The 21,790-nt window shown below is 40.4% G+C and overlaps 1 protein-coding gene across 1 annotated transcript; it reads right to left on the reverse strand.

The window, feature by feature from the left end:
- Positions 1–18,439: 18,439 nt before the first annotated feature.
- Positions 18,440–19,394, reverse strand: LOC100602293 (olfactory receptor 6F1-like). The gene is given in 2 exon segments (XM_004090026.2): positions 18,440–18,691; positions 18,693–19,394. Coding segments are annotated over 2 exon segments (954 nt in total).
- Between the last annotated feature and the right edge of the window lie 2,396 nt (positions 19,395–21,790).

Raw genomic sequence — 21,790 nt, forward strand, 5'->3', positions numbered from 1 at the left:
CACCCTCTTGAGCCTCAGAGATTTAGTCCTTCCCCAGTGGCTTTTTAGAAGCTTCCTCTCACAGCCCACCCTAAAATAGTTTCGTGAAACAAAGGAAAACTTCAAAACCAAGTTGGTTCAGGCACAGATCTGTGAGCAGTGGTGGATTCTAGGGTAATTTTGGCGGTGATTTTTGCTTAGAAAAGGACAGTGCTTCTCAATCAAGGTGGCATCTCAGAATTAACTGTGTATTTGTTCAAAAATAAGTATGCCTGGCCCCACCACCAGTTTCCCATTCAGGTAGACAGACTGGAGGGGAACACAAGAACCAATATTTCTAAACATTTTCTAGGCCCGAGACTTTGGAATGTCTTTCTGAAGATTCTCTGCCCCCTCCTCATACTCCCTCTGTCTGGCTTCAGCCAGTCTCTAGACTTCAGTTGAATTGGACACCATTTGCAGACTTCTCTGTCTCAAGAGCAAGACTGTCTTAAGGTGAGTCCCCAAGGCATAATCCCAGGGGCACTGGTAGAAATGATTTGGTTAGTACAGGAAACACCACATTTGGAGCCAAAGATCTGAGTTTCAGTTCCAGCTTTATCTCTTTTAGCCGTGAGATCTTGAGCAAGTCTCAACCTGTCAGCCTCAGTTTATTAATGGTAACACCTAATAATAATCCTACTAGCTACTGTTACATCCTTATTTATATACAAGAAAACAAGCGCTCAAAGAGGTTAGAAAATTTGCCCAAGCTCATACAACTAAGACATGTCGAGCTAGGATTAAAATTCAAGGTCACAGAGAATACCTTTTGAGAAACACTGTGATCAATATATTTTGAAAAATGTGTTTCTAGTTTCACTATGCTGCATCACTGGAATTTTCTTAGATTGGGTCAAAGGAGTACGTGACAACCCAAATGTATCACTAGCTAACTGTGAAGCTTGGAAGCAATCACTGGGCCCCAATATTTTCATCTTATAAATGAACAGATAGATGACACTCTGCGGTGCTGACTTGGAAGCATGCCTCTGGGAAAGCTAGCTGTCTCCCGCTTCCTTCATCCTGAGACATTCAGATCCAGAGTAACCTCCAGCCAGGGCTGTCTTGTGGGGAAAACTGAATTAAATGAAGGTAAAAAGGTCTTTACTGCAGAACTTGTCAGTCCTCAATATTCTCTAAGCAGGGGAAATAATATACAGATTTCTCCAAACTTATCTGAGCATGGAACTGTGTGTGATGTGTGTGTGTGTGTGTGTGTGTGTGTGTGTAGTTTCTCTTGGGGAACAATTTTTCAGTGTAACTACACTTTAGGGAATGCTATTAAAAACTCTCTGCGTCTCGACTGGAATCACTGCCCCTCACTCAGGGCTGCTGTCATGCTTACAGGTCCCTGAAGTGGTGGGGCTGAGGAGAGGCTTCTGGCTGAAATATTTTCCTAGTTATCTCACCCATTCTGATGGCTCTAATTACTATCTGTCTGTTCCAAAGATTCACAAATCTATATGGATGCCATGATCTCTCATTTGAGCTCCACTCTCTCCCAGGCACCTCAAATCCAATATCCAAATTCAATTTGATTAACTTGGCATCCCCACACTCAAGCCTGCTCCTCCCACCATGTCCACCATCTAGGAAAGGCCTGACTGGCCTTTCAGCCACGTTCATGAGAAACCAGGTGTCCTCTTAAGCTACTCTCTCTCCCACACCACCACCTATTATCAGCCACCAAGTCCTGTCAGTTATGCTTTTGCCTAAATATTTCTCAAACCAGACCACCTCTCTCCAACCCCATAGAAATTACATTAGTCCTTATCTCTTACCTGTGTTACAGGATCCCAGTCTCCTTCAAGACCAGCTTGGATGTTTCTTCAGTCTGTCTTCAGGAAGAAGGGAGGAGAGCGTTCTAAAATGCAAATTTAATCACATGACTCCCCAGCTTAAAACTCTCAGCTGGCTATTTCTTCCCCGGCCCCACCCACAAGATCTCCTCACACTGGGTAACACTGGATGTGGAATTCCTTTTAGTTGCTTAAACAAATCAATCTAGTTCTGTCTCAGGAGCTCTCTCTAGAATATCCTCTCACCTGTTCACTTAATTCCTTACTCATGCCGCATTGTAGCACTAGAAAGCCCTCCAGGCAGGAACAGTTACTCCTGTTCTCTGCTCCCATTGCCCACGGGCATTCCTCCACCCTCTGTCATTCCTTGTTTTTCATTGTTTTCCCCACTAGACTCAAAGCTCTGTAGGTTCTGTGTTACTCTGTGTATGTTGGGTGATCTTGCTCATGACTGTATTTTTAGTGCCTGATATTGGGTCTGGCACATAAGAGGTGTTCTATAAATATTTGAATAGTTTCAGGTAATGTGAGGCCTGAAAGTTAGGGGAACCAGAAATTTGGGACAGGCAGAGAGAGTAAGGGGAAGAAAGAGATAGGTAGACTGAACATCTGCAGAGAGAGAAGTGATAAATAAGGGGGAATCTTAGGAATATCGGGAAGACTATCTCAAGACAAATTGTTCACAGCAAAATAGGTGACCATTTTAATGCAGAACATTTTTCCTTGAATGTGCCTCTTTCCATCATTTCACTGGGAAGAGTTGTTCCAAGTGCCGGACAACTAGAGGTGGCTGTTTCCTGGGTTTAGGGGTTTGGTAGAGAACAATGTGCCCACTTATACCCACACCTATAAAATTTTATTGAGAATTAATTCTGTTTCTGACCATCAGATATTTAGAATTCATTTGGAGGGACAAGAACAAAAACAAATAGAGAATAAGACATTGTCAGAGAACCCCATGTTATTGAATAACCCAAAAGAATGCTCAAAAACTTTGAAAAAACTAAATTAGAAAAGGCATTTAGCAGAAGCTCAGACTCATGGCTTGGTCTTCTCAATACAGGGTATATTGATCACCATCATAGATGATAATAGATCACCATCATAAATGATAAACCTGAGAGTTTAGGAAACTTGAACTTGGCCAGAAGAATAGTGGGAATACAAATTATGAGTACTCCACTACTGTGCAGTTGTACTTGCCAAAATACATTCTGAATAGACAAAACCTCACATAGACATTTTGAATTTAGTCCCCATTTAGGCCTTTTTCAAAAGCCTTCTAAGTGAGTAGTTCTAACTGTTTTATTATTGGAAGATAATCACTGTTGAAATATGAGGATACAGATAGAACTTCCAAGTTTATTTCAGAGTTATTTAAGTATATAAGGATATTAGAGTTTGGGAGGCATAGATTTTGTGAGAATTATAAGATTGGAAACTTCAAATGGGAGATTAAAGTTAACTAGTAGTACATTGGATTTTGCTTATGGGCTCTAAGAGTAAAGTTTTGAAGAAAATGCTACAGAACATCATTCTTAACTTTCATTTTAGGTTCAAAAGTACATGTGCAGGCTTATTATATAGGTAAATTGCATGTGACAGGGTTTTGGTGTACAGATTATTTCATCACCCAGGGAGTAAGTGTAGTGCCCAATAGGTAGTTTTTTGATCCTCTCCCTCCTTCTCCACTCCACCCTCAAGTAGGCCCTAGTGTCTGTTGTTCCCTTCTTTGTGTCCATGTGTACTCAATGTTGAGTTCCCACTTATAAGTGAGAATATGCGATATTTGGTTTTCTCTTCCTGTATTAAATTGCTTAGGATAAGGCCTTCTTCCTGCATCCATGTTGCTGTGAAGAACATCATCTCATTCTTTCTCATGACTGCATAGTATTCCATGGTGTATATGTACCACATGTTCTTTATCCAGTCTATCATTGATGGGCATTTGCTGGGTCAAAAGGCAGTTCTGTCTTATGTTCTTTGAGAAATTTCCAAACTGTTTTCCACACTGGCTAATCTAATTTACATTCCCACCAACAGTGTATAAGCATTCTCTTTACTCTGAAATCTCACCAACACCTGTTATTTTTTTGGCTTTTTAATAATAGGCATTTTGACTGGTGTGAGATGGTATCTCATTGTGGCTTTGATTTGCATTTCTCTAATAATTAGTGATGCTGAGTATTTTTTCATATGCCTGTTGGCTACATGTGTGACTTCTTTTGACAAATATCTATTCATGTCCTTTGCTCACTTTTTAATGGAGTTGTTTGGTTTTTGCTTGTTAATTAGTTTAACTTTCTTATAGATTTGGATATTAGACCTTTGTCAGATACATAGTTTGCAGATATTTCCTCCCATGCTCTAGGCTACTTACTCTGTTGATAGTTTCCCTTTCTGTTCTGAAGCTCCTTGGTTTAATTAGGCCTTATTTATCAATTTTTGTTTTGGTCACAATTGCTTTTGGCATCTTCATCATGAAGTCTTTACCAGGGCCTTTGTCCAGAATGGTATTTCCTAGGTTATTTCCCAGGGTTTTTAAAGTTTTAGGTTTCAGATTTAAAATTTAATCCATCTTGAGTTGATTTTGGTATATGGTATAAGGAAGGGGTCCAGTTTCAATCTTCTGCATATGGATAGCCAGTTAGCCCAGTACCATTTATTGAGTATGGAGTCCTTTCCATATTGCTTGGTTTTGTCAGCTTTGTTGGAAAATCAGACGGTTGTAGGTGTGCAGCATTATTTCTGGGCTCTCTATTCTGTTCCATTGGTCTATGCATCTGTTTTTGTATCAGTACCATGCTGTTTTGGTTATGATAGCCTTGTAGTATAGTTCAAAGTCAGGTAACATGATGCTTCCAGCTTTGTTCTTTTTGCTTAGGATTGTCTTGGCTATTTGGCTTGTTTTTAGCTCCATATGAATTTTAAAATAGTTTTTTTTCTAGTCCTGTGAAGAATAGTGTTGGTAGTTTGATAGGATTAGCATAGTATCTGCAAATTGCTTTGGGCAGTATGGTCATTTTAACAATATTGACTCTTCCAATTTATGAGTATGGAATGTTTCCCATTTGTTTCCGTCATCTCTAATTTCTTTGAGCAATGTTTCGTAATTCTTATTGTAGAGATCTTTCACTTCCCTGGTGAACCGTATTCCTAGGTATTTTATTCATTTTGTGGTGTTTGTGAATAGGGTTGCATTCTTGATTTGGTTCTCAGCTTGGAAGTTGTTGATGTATATAAATGATACTGATTTTTGTACATTGGTTTTATATATGTTGACACTTTGCTGAAGTTGTTTATCAGATATAGGAGCTTTTGAGCAGAGACTATGGGGTTTTCTAGATATAGAATCATATTGTTGGCAAACAAGGACAGTTTGACTTCCTCTCTTCCTATTTGGACGGCTTTTATTTATTTCTCTTGCCTAATTGCTCTGGCTAGGACTTCCAGTACTATTTGAATAGGAGTGGTCAGAATGGGCATCCTTGTCTTGTTGCAGTTCTCAAGGGGAATGCTTCCAGCTTTTGCCCGTTCAGTATGATGTTGGCTGTGGGTTTGTCATAGATAGCTCTTATTATTTTGAGGTACATCCCTTCAATGCCTAGCTTGTTGAGGATTTGTAACATGAAGGGATGTTGAATTTTATCAAAAGCCTTCTCTGTATCTATTGAAGTAATCATGTGGTTTTTGTTTTCAGTTCAGCTTATGTGATGAATTACATTTATTGATTTGTGTATGTTGAACCAACTTTCCATCCAAGGGTTAAAGCCTATTTAATCATAGTGGATTAGCTCTTTGATGTTCTGCTGCGTTCAATTTGCTAGCATTTTGTAGAAGATTTTTGTGTCTATGTTAAATAGGGATATTGGCTTGAAATTTTATTTTTTGGCTTTTTTTTCTGCCAGGTTTTGGTATTAAGACGATGCTGGTCTCATACAAGTAGAGTGGAGAACCTCCTGAATTTTTTGGAATGGTTTCAGTAGGAAGGGTAGCAGCTCTTCTTTATACATCTGGTAGAATTTAGCCGTAAATTCATCTTGTGCTTGGTCTTGTGCTCTTTCTGGTTGGTAGGATTTTTATTACTGATTTAATTTTGGAACCTGTTACTGGTCTGTTCAGGCATTCAATTGCCTCCTGGTTCAAACATAGGAAGTTGTATGTTTCCAAGAATTTATCCATTTCTTCTAGGTTTTCTAGTTTGTGTGCATAGAAGTGTTCATAGTAGTCTCTGAGAGTTTGTGTATTTCTGTGGAGTCATTGGTAATGTCCCTTTTGTCATTTCTGATTGTGTTTATTTGGAACTTCTCTCTTTTTTAATTTATCAGTCTAGATAGCAGTCTGTCAATTGTATTTATCCTTTCAAATAACGAGCCCTTTGATTTGTTGATCTTTTGTATGGTTTTTTGCATCTTAATTTCCTTCAGTTCAAATCAGATTTTGGTTATTCCTTGTCTTCTGCTAGCTTTGGGGTTACTTCACTCTTGTTTTTCTAATTCCTTCAGGTATGATGTTAGGTTGTTAATTGTGATCTTTCTACCTTTTTGATGTGGGCATTTAGTGCTATAAGCTTGTCTCTTAATACTGCTTTAGCTGTTTCCCAGAGATTCTAGTATAGTGCATCTTTGTTCTCATTAGTTTCAAAGTATTACTTGACTTATGCTTTAATTTCATAATTTACCCAAAAGTCATTTGGGAGCAAGTAGTTTCATTTCCATGAAGTTGTGTGGTTTTGAATGATTTTCTTCATACTGATTTCAATTTTTATTGCACTGTGGTCTGAGTGTGTGTTTGGCATGATTTGGGTCTTTTTAAATTTGCTGAGGGCTGTTTTATGGCCAACTGTGTGGTTAATTTTAGAGTATGTGCCATGTGCAGATGAGACAAATGTATATTCTTTTGGTTTTGTGTGGAGAGTTCTGCAGATGTTGTTTAGGCCCATTTGGTCAAGTGTCAGGTTTCAGGTCCCAAATATCTTTGTTAGTTTTCTATCTCAATGATCTGTCAGTGGGGTGTTGAAGTTTCCCACTAATATTGTGTGGTTATCTAAGTCCCTTTGCAGGTCTCTAAAAACCTGCTATATGCATCTGGGTGCTCCTGTGTTGGGTGCATATATATTTATGATAGCTATGTCTTCTTGTTTAATTGAACCCTTTACCATTATGTAAGCTCTTCTTTGTTGTTTTTTATCTTTGTTGTTTTAAAGTCTGTTTTGTCCGAAATTAGACTAGTAACTCCTACTTTTTTCTGTTTTCTGTTTGCTTGATAGATTTTTCTCCATTTATTTACTTTGAGTCTATTGGTGTCATTGCATGTCAGATGGTCCTCTTGAAGACTACATACAGTTGGATCTTGCTTCTTTATCCAACTTACTACTCTGTGCCTTTTAATGGAGGCATTTTGTCTGTTTACATTCAAGGTTAATATTGATATGTGAAGATTTGATCCTGTTGTCACATTGTTAGCTGGTTATACAGACTCGTTGGCGTGGTTGCTTTATAGTGTCAATGGTCTCTGTGCTTAAATGTGTTTTTGTGTTGGCCTGGTAACAGTCTTTCATTTCCATATTTAGCACTCCTTTAAGGGCCCCTTGTAAGGCAGGACTGGTGGTAATGAATTGCCTTAGCATTTGCTTCTCTGAAAGTGGTCTTATTTATTCTTTGCTCATGAAGCTTAGTTTAGCTGGATATGAAATTATTGGTTGAAATTTCTTTTCTTTACAGATGCTAAATATAGCCCCCAATGTCTTATGGCTTATAGGGTTTCTGCTGAAAGGTCTGCTATTAGGCCAATGGGGTTCTCTTTGTAGGTGTCTCCTCCCTTCTCTTTAGCTGCCTTTAACATTTCTTTCATTTCATCCTCTGAGAATCTGATTACTATGTGACTTGAGGATGATCATCTTGTATAGTATCCCAGAAGAGTTCTCTGCATTTCCTGAATTTAAATGTTGGTCTCTCTAAAGGTTGGGGAAACTTTAATGGATGGTGTCCTCAAATATGTTTTTCAACTTGCTTGTCTTCTCTGCCTCCTTTCAGGGATGCCAATGAGTCATAGATTGATCTCTTCACATAAGCCCATATTTCTCAGAGGTTTCGTTCCTTCTTCCTTATTGTTTTTTCTTTATTTTTGTCTGACTGAATTAGTTTGGAGAGCTAGTCTTCAAGCTCTGAGGTTGTTTCCCCAGCTTGGTTGGTTTTGCTGTTAATACTTGCATTTTATTATGAGATCCTTGAAATGAATTTTTCAGCTTTATCAGATCGATTTGGTTCTTTCTTAAAATAGCTATTTCATCTTTCATCTTTTATATCATTGTATTGTATTCCTTAGATTCCTTGGATTGAGTTTAGACTTTCTCCTGTCAATGATCTTTGTTTCTATCCATATTCTGAATCCTCTTCCTGTCATTTCAGCCATTTCAGCCTGGTTAAAAGCCATTTCTGGGGAGCTAGTATGGTCGTTTGGAGGTAAGAAGACATTCTGGCTTTTTGAATTGCTGGAGTTCTTGCATTGGTTTTTTTCTCATCTGTGTGGGCTGATGATGCCTCAGTCTTTGAAGATGCTGTACTTTGGATTTTTTTTTTTTTTGGCTTTTATCTTCTCTGATGCCCTTGGGGGTTTGATTGCAACATGAGGTGGGTTCAGTCGACTGAATTCATATCTGGAAAGTTTTACAGGGCAAAGGCTCAGCTCAGCACAGCACTTCTGATCTGCATGCTCTAACTCTGGGGGAATGGTACTCAGCCTCTAGCTTTGTTCTCCAGTCCCTGGAGTTTAGGAATCTGCTACGCTGGTGGGGCCAAGGTGTTCCTAGTCTACTGGCCACAACACTCCAATGGGTGGTTCTAGCCAAAGTGTTTTATCAGGATCTATGTCCACTCATGTATGCCAGCAGCCATGACAGCATGGTGGAATCAACTAGTACATTTCCCAGCCTCCATATGCTCTGGAGTCTTTTCTGTGGATCTCCTCCCAGTACCTGCAGGTCACAGGATGACAGACAGAGGCTGCAGTAGAATCACTCAGGGACTCCTGGAACAGAGAAGATGGAGCAGTGGAGACAGCAACTAAGCTCAGTGCCAGAACATCATCTTTAATAAGAAAATGTACCATATAATTTCATTTCTATTGTTACTTAGAAATAAGCATAAGTGCTTAAAAATTCTAATATTTGCCTTCATATAATCTGGATATTTCTGGAGTTTCAAAAAACCATTCATTGGCTGTGGGACAACAAATGGTTTTTCAAAACTCCAGAAACACTATATTGAATGGGCAAATGCTGGAAGTATTCCCCTTGAACACCAGCACAAGACAAAGATGCCCTCTCTCACCACTCTTATTTGACATAGTATTGGAAGTCCTAGCCAAAGCAATCTGGCAAGAGAAATAAATAAATGGCATCCAAATAAGAAGAAATGAAGTCAAACCATCTCTGCAGATTACATGTTTCTATATCTAGAAAACCCCATGGTCTTAGCCCAAAAGCTCCTCCAGCTGATAAACAACTGCAGCAAAGTCGTACAATACATAAATCACTAGCATTCTTATACACCAACAACAGCCAAACCAAAAGGAAATTCCATTCACAATCACCACAAAATGAATAAAATATCTATTAATCTAGACTATAACTACCCAGGAAGGTGAAAGATTTCTACAATGAGAATTACAAAACACTGTTCAAAGAAATCAGAGAAGACACAAACAAATGGAAAAACATCCCATGCTCATAAATAGGAAGAATCAATATCATTAAAATGGCTATACTGCCCAAAGCCATTTACAGATTCAGTGCTATTCTTATCAAATTATTAATGTCATTCTTCATAAAACTAGAAAAATCTATTTTAAAATTCATATAGAACAAACAAAAGAGCCCAAATAGCCAAGACAATCCTAAGCAAAAACAGCAAAGCTGGAGGCATCACGTTGCTCACCTTCAAACTATGCTATAAGGCTATAGTAACCAAAACAGCATGGAACTGGTACAGAAACAGACACATAGACCAATGGAACAGAATAGAGAGCTCAGAAATAAGGCCGCACATCTATGACCATCTGATCTTCAACAAATCTGACATAAACAAGCTATGGGGAAAGACCTCATATTCAATAAATGGTACTGGGCTAACTGGCTATCCATATGCAGAAGATTGAAACTGGACCCCTTCCTTACACCCTATACAAAAATCAACTCAAGATGGATGAAATATTTAAATCTAAAACATAAAACTTTATAAAACCGTGGGAGATAACCTGGAAAATACCATCCTGGACATGGGAATGGGCAAGATTTCATGACAAAGGCACCAAAAGCAATCACAACAAAGGCAAAAATTGACAATTGTGGCCTGATTAAGAGGTAAACTTAAGAACTTCTGCAAAGCAAAAGAAACAGTCAACAGAGTAAACAGACAACCTACAAAATGGGAAAAAATATCTGCAAACTATGCATCTGACAAAGGTCTAATATCCAGAATCTATAAGGAACTTAAACAAATTTACAAGAGAAAAACAACCCAATAAAAAAGTGGGCAAAGGACATGAACAAACACCTCTCTAAAGAAGACATACATGTGCCCAACAGGCACATGAAAAAAATCTCAATATCATTGATCGTTAGAGAAATGCAAATCAAAACCACAATGAGATAATATCTCACACCAGTCAGGATGGCTATCACTAAGAAGTCAAAAAACAATAGATGCTGATAAGATGCATCTTGCAGAGAAAAAGGTATGCTTATACACTGTTGGTGGGAGAGTAAATTATTAGTTTAACCATTGTGGAAAGCAGTATGGCAATTCCTCAAAGAGCTAAAACCAGAACTATGATTCAACCCAGCAATCCCATTACTGGCTATATACCCAGAGGAATATAAATCATTCTACCATAAAGACATATGAGTGCAAATATTCATTGCAGCACTATTCATAAGAGCAAGGACATGGAATCGACATAAATGCCCATCAATGACAGATTGGATAAAGAAAATGTGTTACACACATACCATGGAATACTATGCAGCCATAAAAAAGAATAAGATTATGTCTTTTGTGGGAACATGGATGGAGCTGGAGGCTTTTATCCTAGACAAATTCATGCAGGAAGAGAAAACAAAATACTGCGTGTTCTCACTTGTAAGTGGGAGCTAAATTATAAGAGCTTATGAACACAAAGAAGGAAACAATAGCCCCTGGGTCTACTTGAGGGTGGAGTCTGGGAGCAGGCAGAGAAGCAGAAAAGATAACTATTAGATATTGGGCTTAATACTTGGGTGATGAAATGATATGTACAACAAACCCCTGTGACATGTGTTTATCTATGTAACAAAACTCCACATATACCCCCAAACCTAAAATAAAAGTTTTAAAAAATCATATTAAATATGAATTAAAATCTGGATTTCAGAAATTGGGTATGTATTGTCAAGAGCCCATATCATTACTAGTGCCTAATTCAAGTTATGCATAATATGTCACAGATTACGTAAAAAGTACCAAACTATTTGGCAGTATGGCATCTGGGACAGTGTTACCAGCATGCAGCTACCATGGATGCAAGCTTTCCAATCTGTATCACATTGGATTAAGCCTTATAGATAAGGCAGTATTACGGTTGATTATTGTAACTGTAATTAAATATATATTTATATATAGCTTTAATTATATATAAATATACATAACTGTGTATATATATATGTGTATATATATATGAATTCTACTTCTTTCTGTCATTTCATCCATTTCAGTCTAGTTAAGAGCCATTGCTGGGGAACTAGTGTGGTTGTTTGGAGGTAAGAAGGCATTCTGGCTCTCTGAATTGCCAGAGTTCTTGAGCTGGTTCTTTTTCATCTGTGTGGGCTGATGTTCCTTCAGTCTTTGAAGTTGCTGTACTTTGGATGGAGATATATGTATGTATATATATATGTGTGTGTGTATGTGTGTATATATATATGTATGTGTGTGTATATATATATATATATATATATATCTTCAGAAGAAAAACACTGAATTATGAAATCTTAGAGCTAAGAGTGTGATGTAATGGAAATAAATAATGGAATGTTGGAAACCTGAAGGCATTCGCAGAGACACTTTTTGAAAGTTGTTTAGCATCTTTGAGTCTTAGTTTTTTCATCTGTGCCATGGAGATGGATTCTACTTTACAACGAAATGAGGAGCAAGTGAGTAACTGTGAGGAAAAGTTTTATAAAGTTTAAAATACAATATAAATATTAGTTATTATTCTTAGTATGTTCCTTAGAAAACACCAGCCAATATTCCTGGTTTTTCAGATTTGGAGTCTCAGCCCCAAAGCAGTTAAGAGACTGGCCCAGGTCTGTCAGCTACATAGGAACCATCACAAACTTGACTCACTCAGCGGTTGTGGGACAGGTAGGTCCCAGGAGGATGTACAAGAAGTGGTCTCCTTAACCGTCATTCTGAGCAAACTATCTCAAGGACAGAAAACCAAACACTGCATGTTCTCACTCATAGGTGGGAATCGAACAATGAGAACACTTGGACACTGGATGGGGAACATAACACATGGGGGCCTGTTGTGGGGTAGGGGGACGGGGGAGGGATGGCATTAGGAGACATACCTAATGTAAATGCTGAATTAATGGGTGCAGCACACCAACATGGCACATGTATACATATGTAACTAACCTGCACGTTGTGCACATGTACCCTAGAACTTAAAGTATAAAAAAAAAAAAAGTGGTCTCTTGTGCTGCAGACTCTTGATTTCAGCATGAAGGCTGTGACTCCCTCTTGTTTAGGTTTCGTCTTCTTTGAGCTCAGATGGATGTGGATAGTGAGAAACCACCAAGACTGGATGACACCGTAGCCCAGACTAAATGGGCTTTCTTGTCCCAACTCAGAGAGGGAAGAGTGAGAAGTCTCTCAGGAAACACTGCTATGTCCTGTGATGACCTCAGTGGCTGTGATATCTCCCATGCACTTCCCCAATCCAACCTTGACTGTACATCAATATCCTCTCCTATTTATCACCAAAGGACTGCCAGCTATGAGCCAAGAATCAGTAACTTATAGATCATCATGTAGCATTACTCCCTTTTCTTGTCCTCAGAAGTAATTTGACTGTCTGTAGATGACAAGACACACCTCTTGAAGGCCATCTCACACCTGAGCTTCAAAGAACAAATATGTCAGGGTGTAGCCAGGCTAACTGGTGGTATCCCATGCCACACAGGGGTGGGCATCATTCATAAATTTGGAGAAGGTATTGGCAAGTTTTTTTGTTTTTTTGTTTTTTTTTGAGACAGAATCTTGCTCTGTCACTGAGCTGGAGTGCAGTGGCACGATCTTGGCTCACTGCAACCTCCACCTCCTGGGTTCAAGCCATTCTCCTGGCTCAGCCTCCTGAGCAGCTGGGATTACAGGCGCACACCACCACGCCCAGCTAATTTTTGTATTTTTAGTAGAGATGGGGTTTCACCATGTTGGCCAGGATGGTCTCCATCTCCTGACCTCGTGATCTGCCCACCTCGGCCTCTCAAAGTGCTAGGATTACAGGCGTGAGCCACCACGCCCGGCGGCAAGTGTTGTTTTATGACTCAACTTGTAGAAGAAAAGTCAGTTACAGAGATTCAGAAGGCTTAAAAAGGTATAGTGCTTTTAATGGTGATGTACAAAATTATCTATAGAAGCTGGTCATTCTCTGTTAGCTGTAGCCTTCTCCAGATACTCTCTCCTTTTCCTCCTCTCGGCAAGAGCACACAACTGTCTTTGAACTCACAGGATATAAATTAAGCCAAACATGACCCTTGTGTTTTGCATGTTTTCTAGCAGAAAAATAAGGTAAGCTCTAAAGAAAGAAAAGGGCTACCAAAAAGATATATGTGTGAAAGTGTGTGGGCATGCATATATGGCACCAAAAGTCTTTATTCAAATGAAGTTTTAAACGGAATAGCAGTAAACAGGATAGATAAAAGCAGAATTGCTCAGCGAGCGCAGGGGTGGGGCTCAGACACTGCTCAGCCATTCTCCTCCTTTGGTGGCTTCTTAGGCACCTTTGTCCAACTCTCAGGATAAAAAACCACTGGTCCAGGGGGTCAGACTTCTGGGTTCCTTGCCAGTGTTGGAATTTATTTTCAGTTGTGAGACCAGGGTTGTGGCTCCTCCAGTCCTACATCCCTCAGTGACCTGGAAGGAGAGTCTCCACTCTTCATGCTTCATTGTCATGTCACAGTGAAAATAAGCCAGTTCTATACCCAACATTTCCCCTTCCCTATTTAGAAGGCTGAGAGAGAATAACGGGAATATCTCCCATCTGATAGGGGTTTGCTCACCACAAAAATCCGAGGCCGTGTTACCTAATTCAAGGCTGTGACTTTGTAGAAGGTACAACGTGGAGCTCAGTGCTGGCAGGGGATGTCAATGGCACTGACATGTGCTGTGATACACTGCACTCTATCCCTGCCGAGCGTAACCAAACAGTGATCCTACAGGCAATTCTGGCATATGCAGTAGTCTCCTCTTATCTGCAGGGGATACTACATTTCAAGACCCCTGGTGGATGCCTGAAACCACAGATAGCACCAAACCTATATACACTATGTTTTTTACCTACACATACATGCCCCTGCTAAAATTTAATTTATAAATTAGGCACAGTAAGATTAACAGCAATAACTAATAATAAAATAAAACAATAATAACAATATACCAACCTCACTACTCTTGCACTTAGGGGCCATTATTCAGCAAAATAAAGGTTACTTGAACACAAGCTCTGCAATAGTGGGACAATTGCTCTGACACTCAAGAGGGCTACTGAGCGACTAATGGGCCAGGTAGCCTATACAGTGTGGATACACTGGATAAAGAGATGATTCACTTCTGTGCAGGACAGAGTGGGACAGTGAAAGATTTTTGACATGCTACTCAGGAGAACAGGCAAGTTAAAACTTATAAATAAAACATTTCTTATTTCTAGAATTTTCCACTTAATATTTTTGGAGCATAGTTTACTGAAGGCAACTGACACCATGGAAAGCAAAACCTCAGATAAGGGGAGCCCTACTATAAAATGGAAGTTTCTTAGGTGCCTCTGGACAGAGAGAGAAGCCACTGAGTTGGTAGATGGTGTGTCACTGGGGAAGAGGCCTAGATTTGGAAACAGAAGCACTGAATTCTAGCCTTTGTTATACAATTACCCAGGAAAAGTCCACCTAAAGTAGGAGATCACTTTTCTATCTGTGAAATAATATATAGACCAGGTAAGCCATGTATTCTCTCTGCACCTTAAAAATTCTGAGCATTGGCCGGGCACGGTGGCTCATGCCTGTAATTCCAGCACTTTGGGAGGCTGAGGTGGGCAGATCACCTGAGGTTGGGAGTTCAAGACCAGCCTGACCAACATGGTGAAACCCCATCTCTACTAATAATACAAAAATTATCCGGGCTTAGAGGCACATGCCTGTAATCCCAGCTACTCAGGAGGCTGAGGCAGGAGAATCGCTTGAACCCCAGAGGCAGAAGTTGTGGTGAGCTGAGATTACACCATTGCACTCCAGCCTGGGCAGCAGAGTGAAATTCCATCTCAAAAAAAAAAAAAATTCTGAGCATTTATCACTTTATAATATAAAAAATAATTCTTAGTAGAGAATAGTTTTCACTAGGATTTGGTGCAGAAGGTGGAACCTGGATGAACTACAAGAGCTCTTCATTTACTGAGCTTTTCCTGTGGGCCAGACTGTGAACTGGACATATTCTCAGCAGTATGAGATAGACATGACAGGCAGGGTGCGGTGGCTCATGCCTGTAATCCCAGCACTTTGAAAGACTGAGGCGGGCAGATCATTTGTGGTTAGGAGTTCGAGACCAGCCTGACCAACATGGTAAAACCCCATCTCTACTAAAAATAGAAAAAAAAAAAAAAAAAGAAAGCCAGGTTTGGTGATGCATGCCTATAGTCCCAGCTACTCAGGAGGCAGGAGAATTGCCTGAACCCAGGAGGTGGAAGTTGCAGTGAGCTGAGATTGCACCACTGCACTCCAGCCTGGGCAACAGAGCAAGACTCTGTCTAAAAAAGAAAGAAAGGCCGGGCGCGGTGGCTCATGCTTATAATCCCAGCACTTTGGGAGGCCAAGGTGGGCGGATCACGAGGTCAGGAGATCGAGACCACGGTGAAAACCCGTCTCTACTAAAAAATACAAAAAATTAGCCGGGCGTGGTGGCGGGCGCCTGTAGTCCCAGCTACTCAGAGAGGCTGAGGCAGGAGGATGGCGCGAACCTGGAAGGTGGAGCTTGCAGTGAGCCGAGATTGCACCACTGCACTCCAGCCTGGGTGACAGAGCGAGACTCCATCTCAAAAAAAAAAAAAAAAAAAATAAAGAAAAAAAAAAGATAGACATGGCAACATGGCATTTTCTCCTTTACAGATAGGAAACCCTAAGATTCGTAATGTTGGATAACTTAACCAAAGCCACACTGCTAGAAAGTGGCATTGCTTAAATTCAAAACTTGCCCTTGATGCGAATCTTGGTGTCTTATCCAGCCATCCATCTTCCTTTAAATTTAATCTGGCTTTGAAACGTGCATCAGATGAGCCACCTGCAGATAATTGAAAGCTGACAACTTTTGCTTTTGCTGAAACTACTCTAAGATGATTTCAACAATATTCTTCTAGTTTACAAGAAGAGGGCAATTAATTATCTTTTCATAAGCAAAGCCTGTGAATGTCTTCAGATACTTATGAGCTGTTTCCCAGCCAGGGTTTTGAGTAACCTCCATGAATGGTGATTATAATCTCTTTGCTTAACTCAAAAAAAGAGAAAAGTTTGGATAAGAAAGACTCCTGTCCCCAGCACTGGGGGAACATACTTTGTAGGAACCAGAGAAGGAGGCAGGTAGCATCTGTGTGCAATGCTGACCTCAGCTTTTCTACTCTGAAGTCAATTCTGCTCTTCAGGATTGCATAGAGCCAAGAACAAACACAAGCTCACCACACCCTGTGTTCTAACTGCTGAGAGTATGTGCCAACAGGAACGGGACCAAGTACAGACAAGAGCCTGGCAGGAAGAGGTGGCACTCAATAAATATAAATCCGTAACTTCCAACTGAGCCTACCATTGTGGCAGCAGAGGAGAAGGAGTACTGGAGATATTGTCATAGGTCCTTTGTCTAGCTTACTTCCCCAAATCTTCATTTTCCCACTTCTAATTTCAAGAGTACAAAGGACTAGAAAATGCTTTTCCTAGGCAAAATCTACACCAGAGAGACTGAAGTTTTACATTCTGGATACACAATTAACATCTATAATAATAGTTATTATTTTTAAATTGATTTTTTAGAGCAGTTTTAGGTTCACAGCAAAATTGAGCAGAAAATACAGAGGGTTTCCACATATCCTTCCCCCTCGCACATGCACAGCCTTCCCCACTACTGACATCTCACAACTGAGTGGTACATTTTTTGTAATCAATGAACCCACAATGACACATCATCAGCAAAGTCCGTAATTTACATTAGGGTTCATGCTTGGTGTTGTACATGGAATAGGTTTGGACAAATGTATAATGGCATGTATCCACCCCTGTATTATCATATAGAGCAGTTTCATGGCTGTAAAATTTATCTGTGCTCTGCTCTGTGCTCTTATTCCTCCCTCCCTCCTACCTCTTGGCAACTACTAATCTTTTTACTTATTTCCATAATTTTGCCTTTTCAGATTTTTTTTTTACTTAGTAATATGCATTTAAGTTTACTTCATGTCTTTTCATAGCTTGATAGTTCATTTCTTTTTAGCACCAAGTAGTATTCTATTGTCTGGATGTACCACAGTTTATTTATTCATTCACTTACTGAAGGGCATCTTGTTTGCTTCCAAATGTCGGCAATTATGAATAAAGCTGCTATGAACATCCATGTACAGGTTTTTGTATGGACATACATTTTCAACTAATTTGGGTAAATAGCAATGAATGTGATTATTGAATTTTGTTGTAAAAGTATATTCAGTGTTGTGAGAAACTGCAAAAGTATACTCCAAAGTGGGTGTGCCATTTTGCATTCCCACCAGCAGTGAATGAAAGTTCCTGTTGCTCCACATCCTCACCAGCATTTGGTGTTGCCAGTGTTTTGGGTTTTGGCCATTCTAATATGTGTGTATTGGTCATCTTCTTATTTTCAATTTTGAATTACAAGTACAGTTTTAGATCATATATGGAATTTTATATTCATTACTTGATTAATGTTTTTCTCCCCATAGACTGTGAGTTCAGTAAAAGCAGGGACTGCCTCTGTTTTTGCCCATCACTTTATCACTTATGTCCAACACAATGCCTTGAGCATTAACAAACCCTTGATGAATATTTTAATGAACGAGTGAACACACTTACTGGCTCATTTTGAATATAGGCTTCTACATAAGAATCCAAGTCTACTGGAGATGATGGAGCACAGTCTGACCTGCATAGATCGTATCCTGTGACAGCAGTTTACCTGGGGCTGTCATAACTCAGTAGAGGTATCTAGTCATCTGTTTTAGGTAGCTCCTCATTTAGGCAATTGCGTTTTATGTAGAATTTAAATGACTCAATCCAGTTCATCAACATTTAGACAAATACAACTTTTTTCCTTTTCGTATTATCTAAGGCAACCACCTGACTTCTTCCTCAAGCACTTCTTCAGAGCTTCATGGATGTCTCTGTTTCTCAGGCTATAAATGATGGGGTTAAACATGGGTGTCAGGATGATGTAGAGCAGAGAGGACCCTTTGCACAAGAGTTGGGATGAGTTGGCTGAGAGCACAAGGTATGTGGCAATCAGTGTCCCATAAAACACCATGACCACAGTGAGGTGGGAAGAGCAGGTGGAGAAGGCCTTTTTCTGGCCTAAGGCCAGATGGGATTCTTAGGATAGCAGAAAGGACGCAGGAATAGGAGACTACAATGAGGAGAAATGGGACCAGAGTCACTGCAGAAGAGGTGGCAAAGGCAATGGTCTCAGTCACTGAGGTATCCATGCAGGAGAGATGAACCAGAGGGGTGAAGTCACAAAAGAAGTGATCAATTTTGTAGGGTCCGCAGAAGGTTAGTCTACATAGCAAGACCACAGTGATTGCCGTAAGGAGGAAGCAGCAGAACCAAGAGCCAGCAGCTAGCCTGATGAAAAGGGGGCCAGTCATGAGGACATGGTAGCGAAGAGTCTGGCAGATGGCTAGGTAGCAGTCATAGGACATCACAGCAAGCAAGAGGCACTCCGTGGCAGCCAGGGATCCGAAGAAGTAGAACTGTGCCAGGCAGCCAGCCACAGAGATAGTCTTCTGTTCAGCTATGATAATGAGCAACATTTTGGGGATGATGTTGGAGGTATACCAGATCTCCAGACAGGACAAGTTCAGCAGGAAGAAGTACATAGGGGTGTGGAGATGATGTCTGACTAAAACTAGAAGGACAATGAAGATGTTTCCAGTAACAGTTAAGATGTAGAAAACTAAAATTATCATAAAAAGGAAAATATTTAACTGTCTGATGGAAGAGAATCCTTGAAGCACGAATTCCACTCTCATCGTTTGGTTTTCCCAGGACAGGATCACCATGCCTCAGCTTCACTAGAAACAGAACACCCAGTGATAAAACAAGAAAACGTAGAAAGTTCTAGCTTACACAAAGAACATGGACAGTGAATGGTTTTTAATCCCCACTCAGGTTTTTGGAAGGTTTCTTATTTGAGTGGAGAGAGATCATCTTTTCATTTCAAGGTCTAAAATGGGAAAGAAAAAAATTTGGAATAAGAACCTATGCCTTCAATCTCTCCTTTTCTCTTATCTTGTATCTTCACTTCCTCAGGAGCAATGTCAGTCCTTGAGGAAAACGGAAACAGAGGAATGCAGAGAAAAATGGAAACAGAGGAATGCAAAGGGGAAGGAGGACAAAGAAAGAGAGGAAGAATCACCTACTATATGCCCTTCCTGCATGTACTGTGTTCATCTGGTGAGTTATGAAAAGGAAGGAAGAAGATCTGAAGGGAGGTAGGACCCAGAGGAGGATGAGGAGCACATTCCAGAGGATTCAAGAACTCTCACAGAGGACCAAGAGAGTCACAGATCCACGACAAAGAACCCCTCCCCTCCCACCTCAAGCATTGTTTGCCTTTAGTGAAACGGCCCTGTCCTATCAATCATGTATCCTTTTCTTTTCAGTTTCTTCCTGAGTTGGGAAGGAAGTTTTTTATTTCTGTTTCAGTTTCCCTGGCACTATCAAGAGGAAATCATGTGAATGTGAGGTATGAGATTCTCTGATTCTTTTTTTTGTTGTTGTTTTTTCTGAGACAAAGTCTCACTCTGTCACCCAGGCTGGAGTGCAGTGGTATGATCTTGACTCACTGCAACCTCTGCCTCCCGGGTTCAAGCGATTCTCCTGCCTCAGCCTCCCAAGTAGCTGGGATTACAGGGGTGCACCACCATGCCTGGCTAATTTTTGTATTTCTAGTAGGGACAGCGTTTTACCTTGTTGGCCAGGCTGGTCTTGAACTCCTGACCTCAAGTGATCTGCCCGCCTCGGCCTCCCAAAGCTCTGGGATTACAGGCGTGAGCCACCGTGCCCAGCCGAGATTCTCTGATTCTGAGGTCAGCGTGCATGCTGGTATAACCCCGGAATGCCTTCTCTCACAGTTTTAAATAGATAAAATCAGATCATTGAAAATATTTTATCCAGGACTGCAGTAAATGGAAAAGAAGTTTCAGAACTAACTGGCCTAACACACTGTGTGCAACCAACCAATTGAATGCAAGATAGCCTTGGGTTATTTTAAATGAGTTAAGGAAGCCCAAGTCTCATCTTCAGTACCATATTGGTTAAAGCCCACCACGCACCCAACCAAAACGCCCGAGGTGGATAGACAATCTCCCCCAACCCCCACAAAAAAACTGCTAAGGCCACAGGCAAGGTCTGAAGCTGAACCCACTTTAGTATCCTCAACTCCCTTGTGCTGGATCTGTACCTACTTAAGGTAGTTTTAGAGGGACTGATTGGCTGCAGGAAAGCAAGTGGAGATGGGAAAGCCTACACACAGGCACGGAAAGCACTGTGTGGCTATAATAATGAGGTAGCTACCATGAGTAGCCAGAGGGTCCCAAACAAAGCAGGAGCTCTGTTTATGCATCAGACTTTGAGCAAGTTGTTTAACAGTTTGCCATAAACTATAAAATGGGATATAGGACCGGAGAACGTCACATGTGCTAAATAGGTATAAAAAGCATATAACTGAAAAGACTGGGAAATCACTGGTTATTCAGGGCTGCAGACATTACTTAAATTTACCAAGGAATTGCTTTTACTCTGAAGAGAGCATTGGAAACAAAGCTCAGTCTCCTTTGCAGTATCCGGTAGTGTGTGTGTGTGTGTGTGTGTGTATGTGTGTGTGTGTGTGTGTGTGCAACTGCATGAATAATTAAGCTGTTCCTGCTATCTGTTCTCATACCAATAGCCTTTGGCAATACACTGATCACATGTTTAAACTGATCCAATGTCCTGGGCACCATCTTGTGGAGCATCAGTTCTAGCTTTTCAGGTGGCTTATAGAAATAACCTGGAATCTGTGCTGCCTGGCAGTCCTGGTGCCTAGAGGATGCCCTGGTGCCCAGAGGTTGCCCAGCAACTGGTGATTCAGACCCTGAACACATTGAGTGGAGTATGGGGAAGGTGCAAAGAGAAAACTTCTCTCCAGCCCCTGCAAAGCACAAATGGTGGTCTGAGATCTCAAAGAGAGGGCTTTAGTTCTGACAGAACACAGCCAAACTCCTGGCTGGGGCTGCTGCTAATGATGGTGATGTTCTTTATCCCAGGCACTGTTCTAAGTGCTGAAAATATAGAACTAAATTTCATCATCACAACAACCCTATGTAGTGAGTACTCTTATTACAGATGGAGGCACACTTTACATGGAGGCACAGAGATGTGAAATAACTTATCCATGATAATCATCTAAAAAGTG

The sequence above is a fragment of the Nomascus leucogenys genome, chromosome 12, assembly GCF_006542625.1.
Source record: "Nomascus leucogenys isolate Asia chromosome 12, Asia_NLE_v1, whole genome shotgun sequence".
Taxonomy (NCBI): domain Eukaryota; kingdom Metazoa; phylum Chordata; class Mammalia; order Primates; family Hylobatidae; genus Nomascus; species Nomascus leucogenys.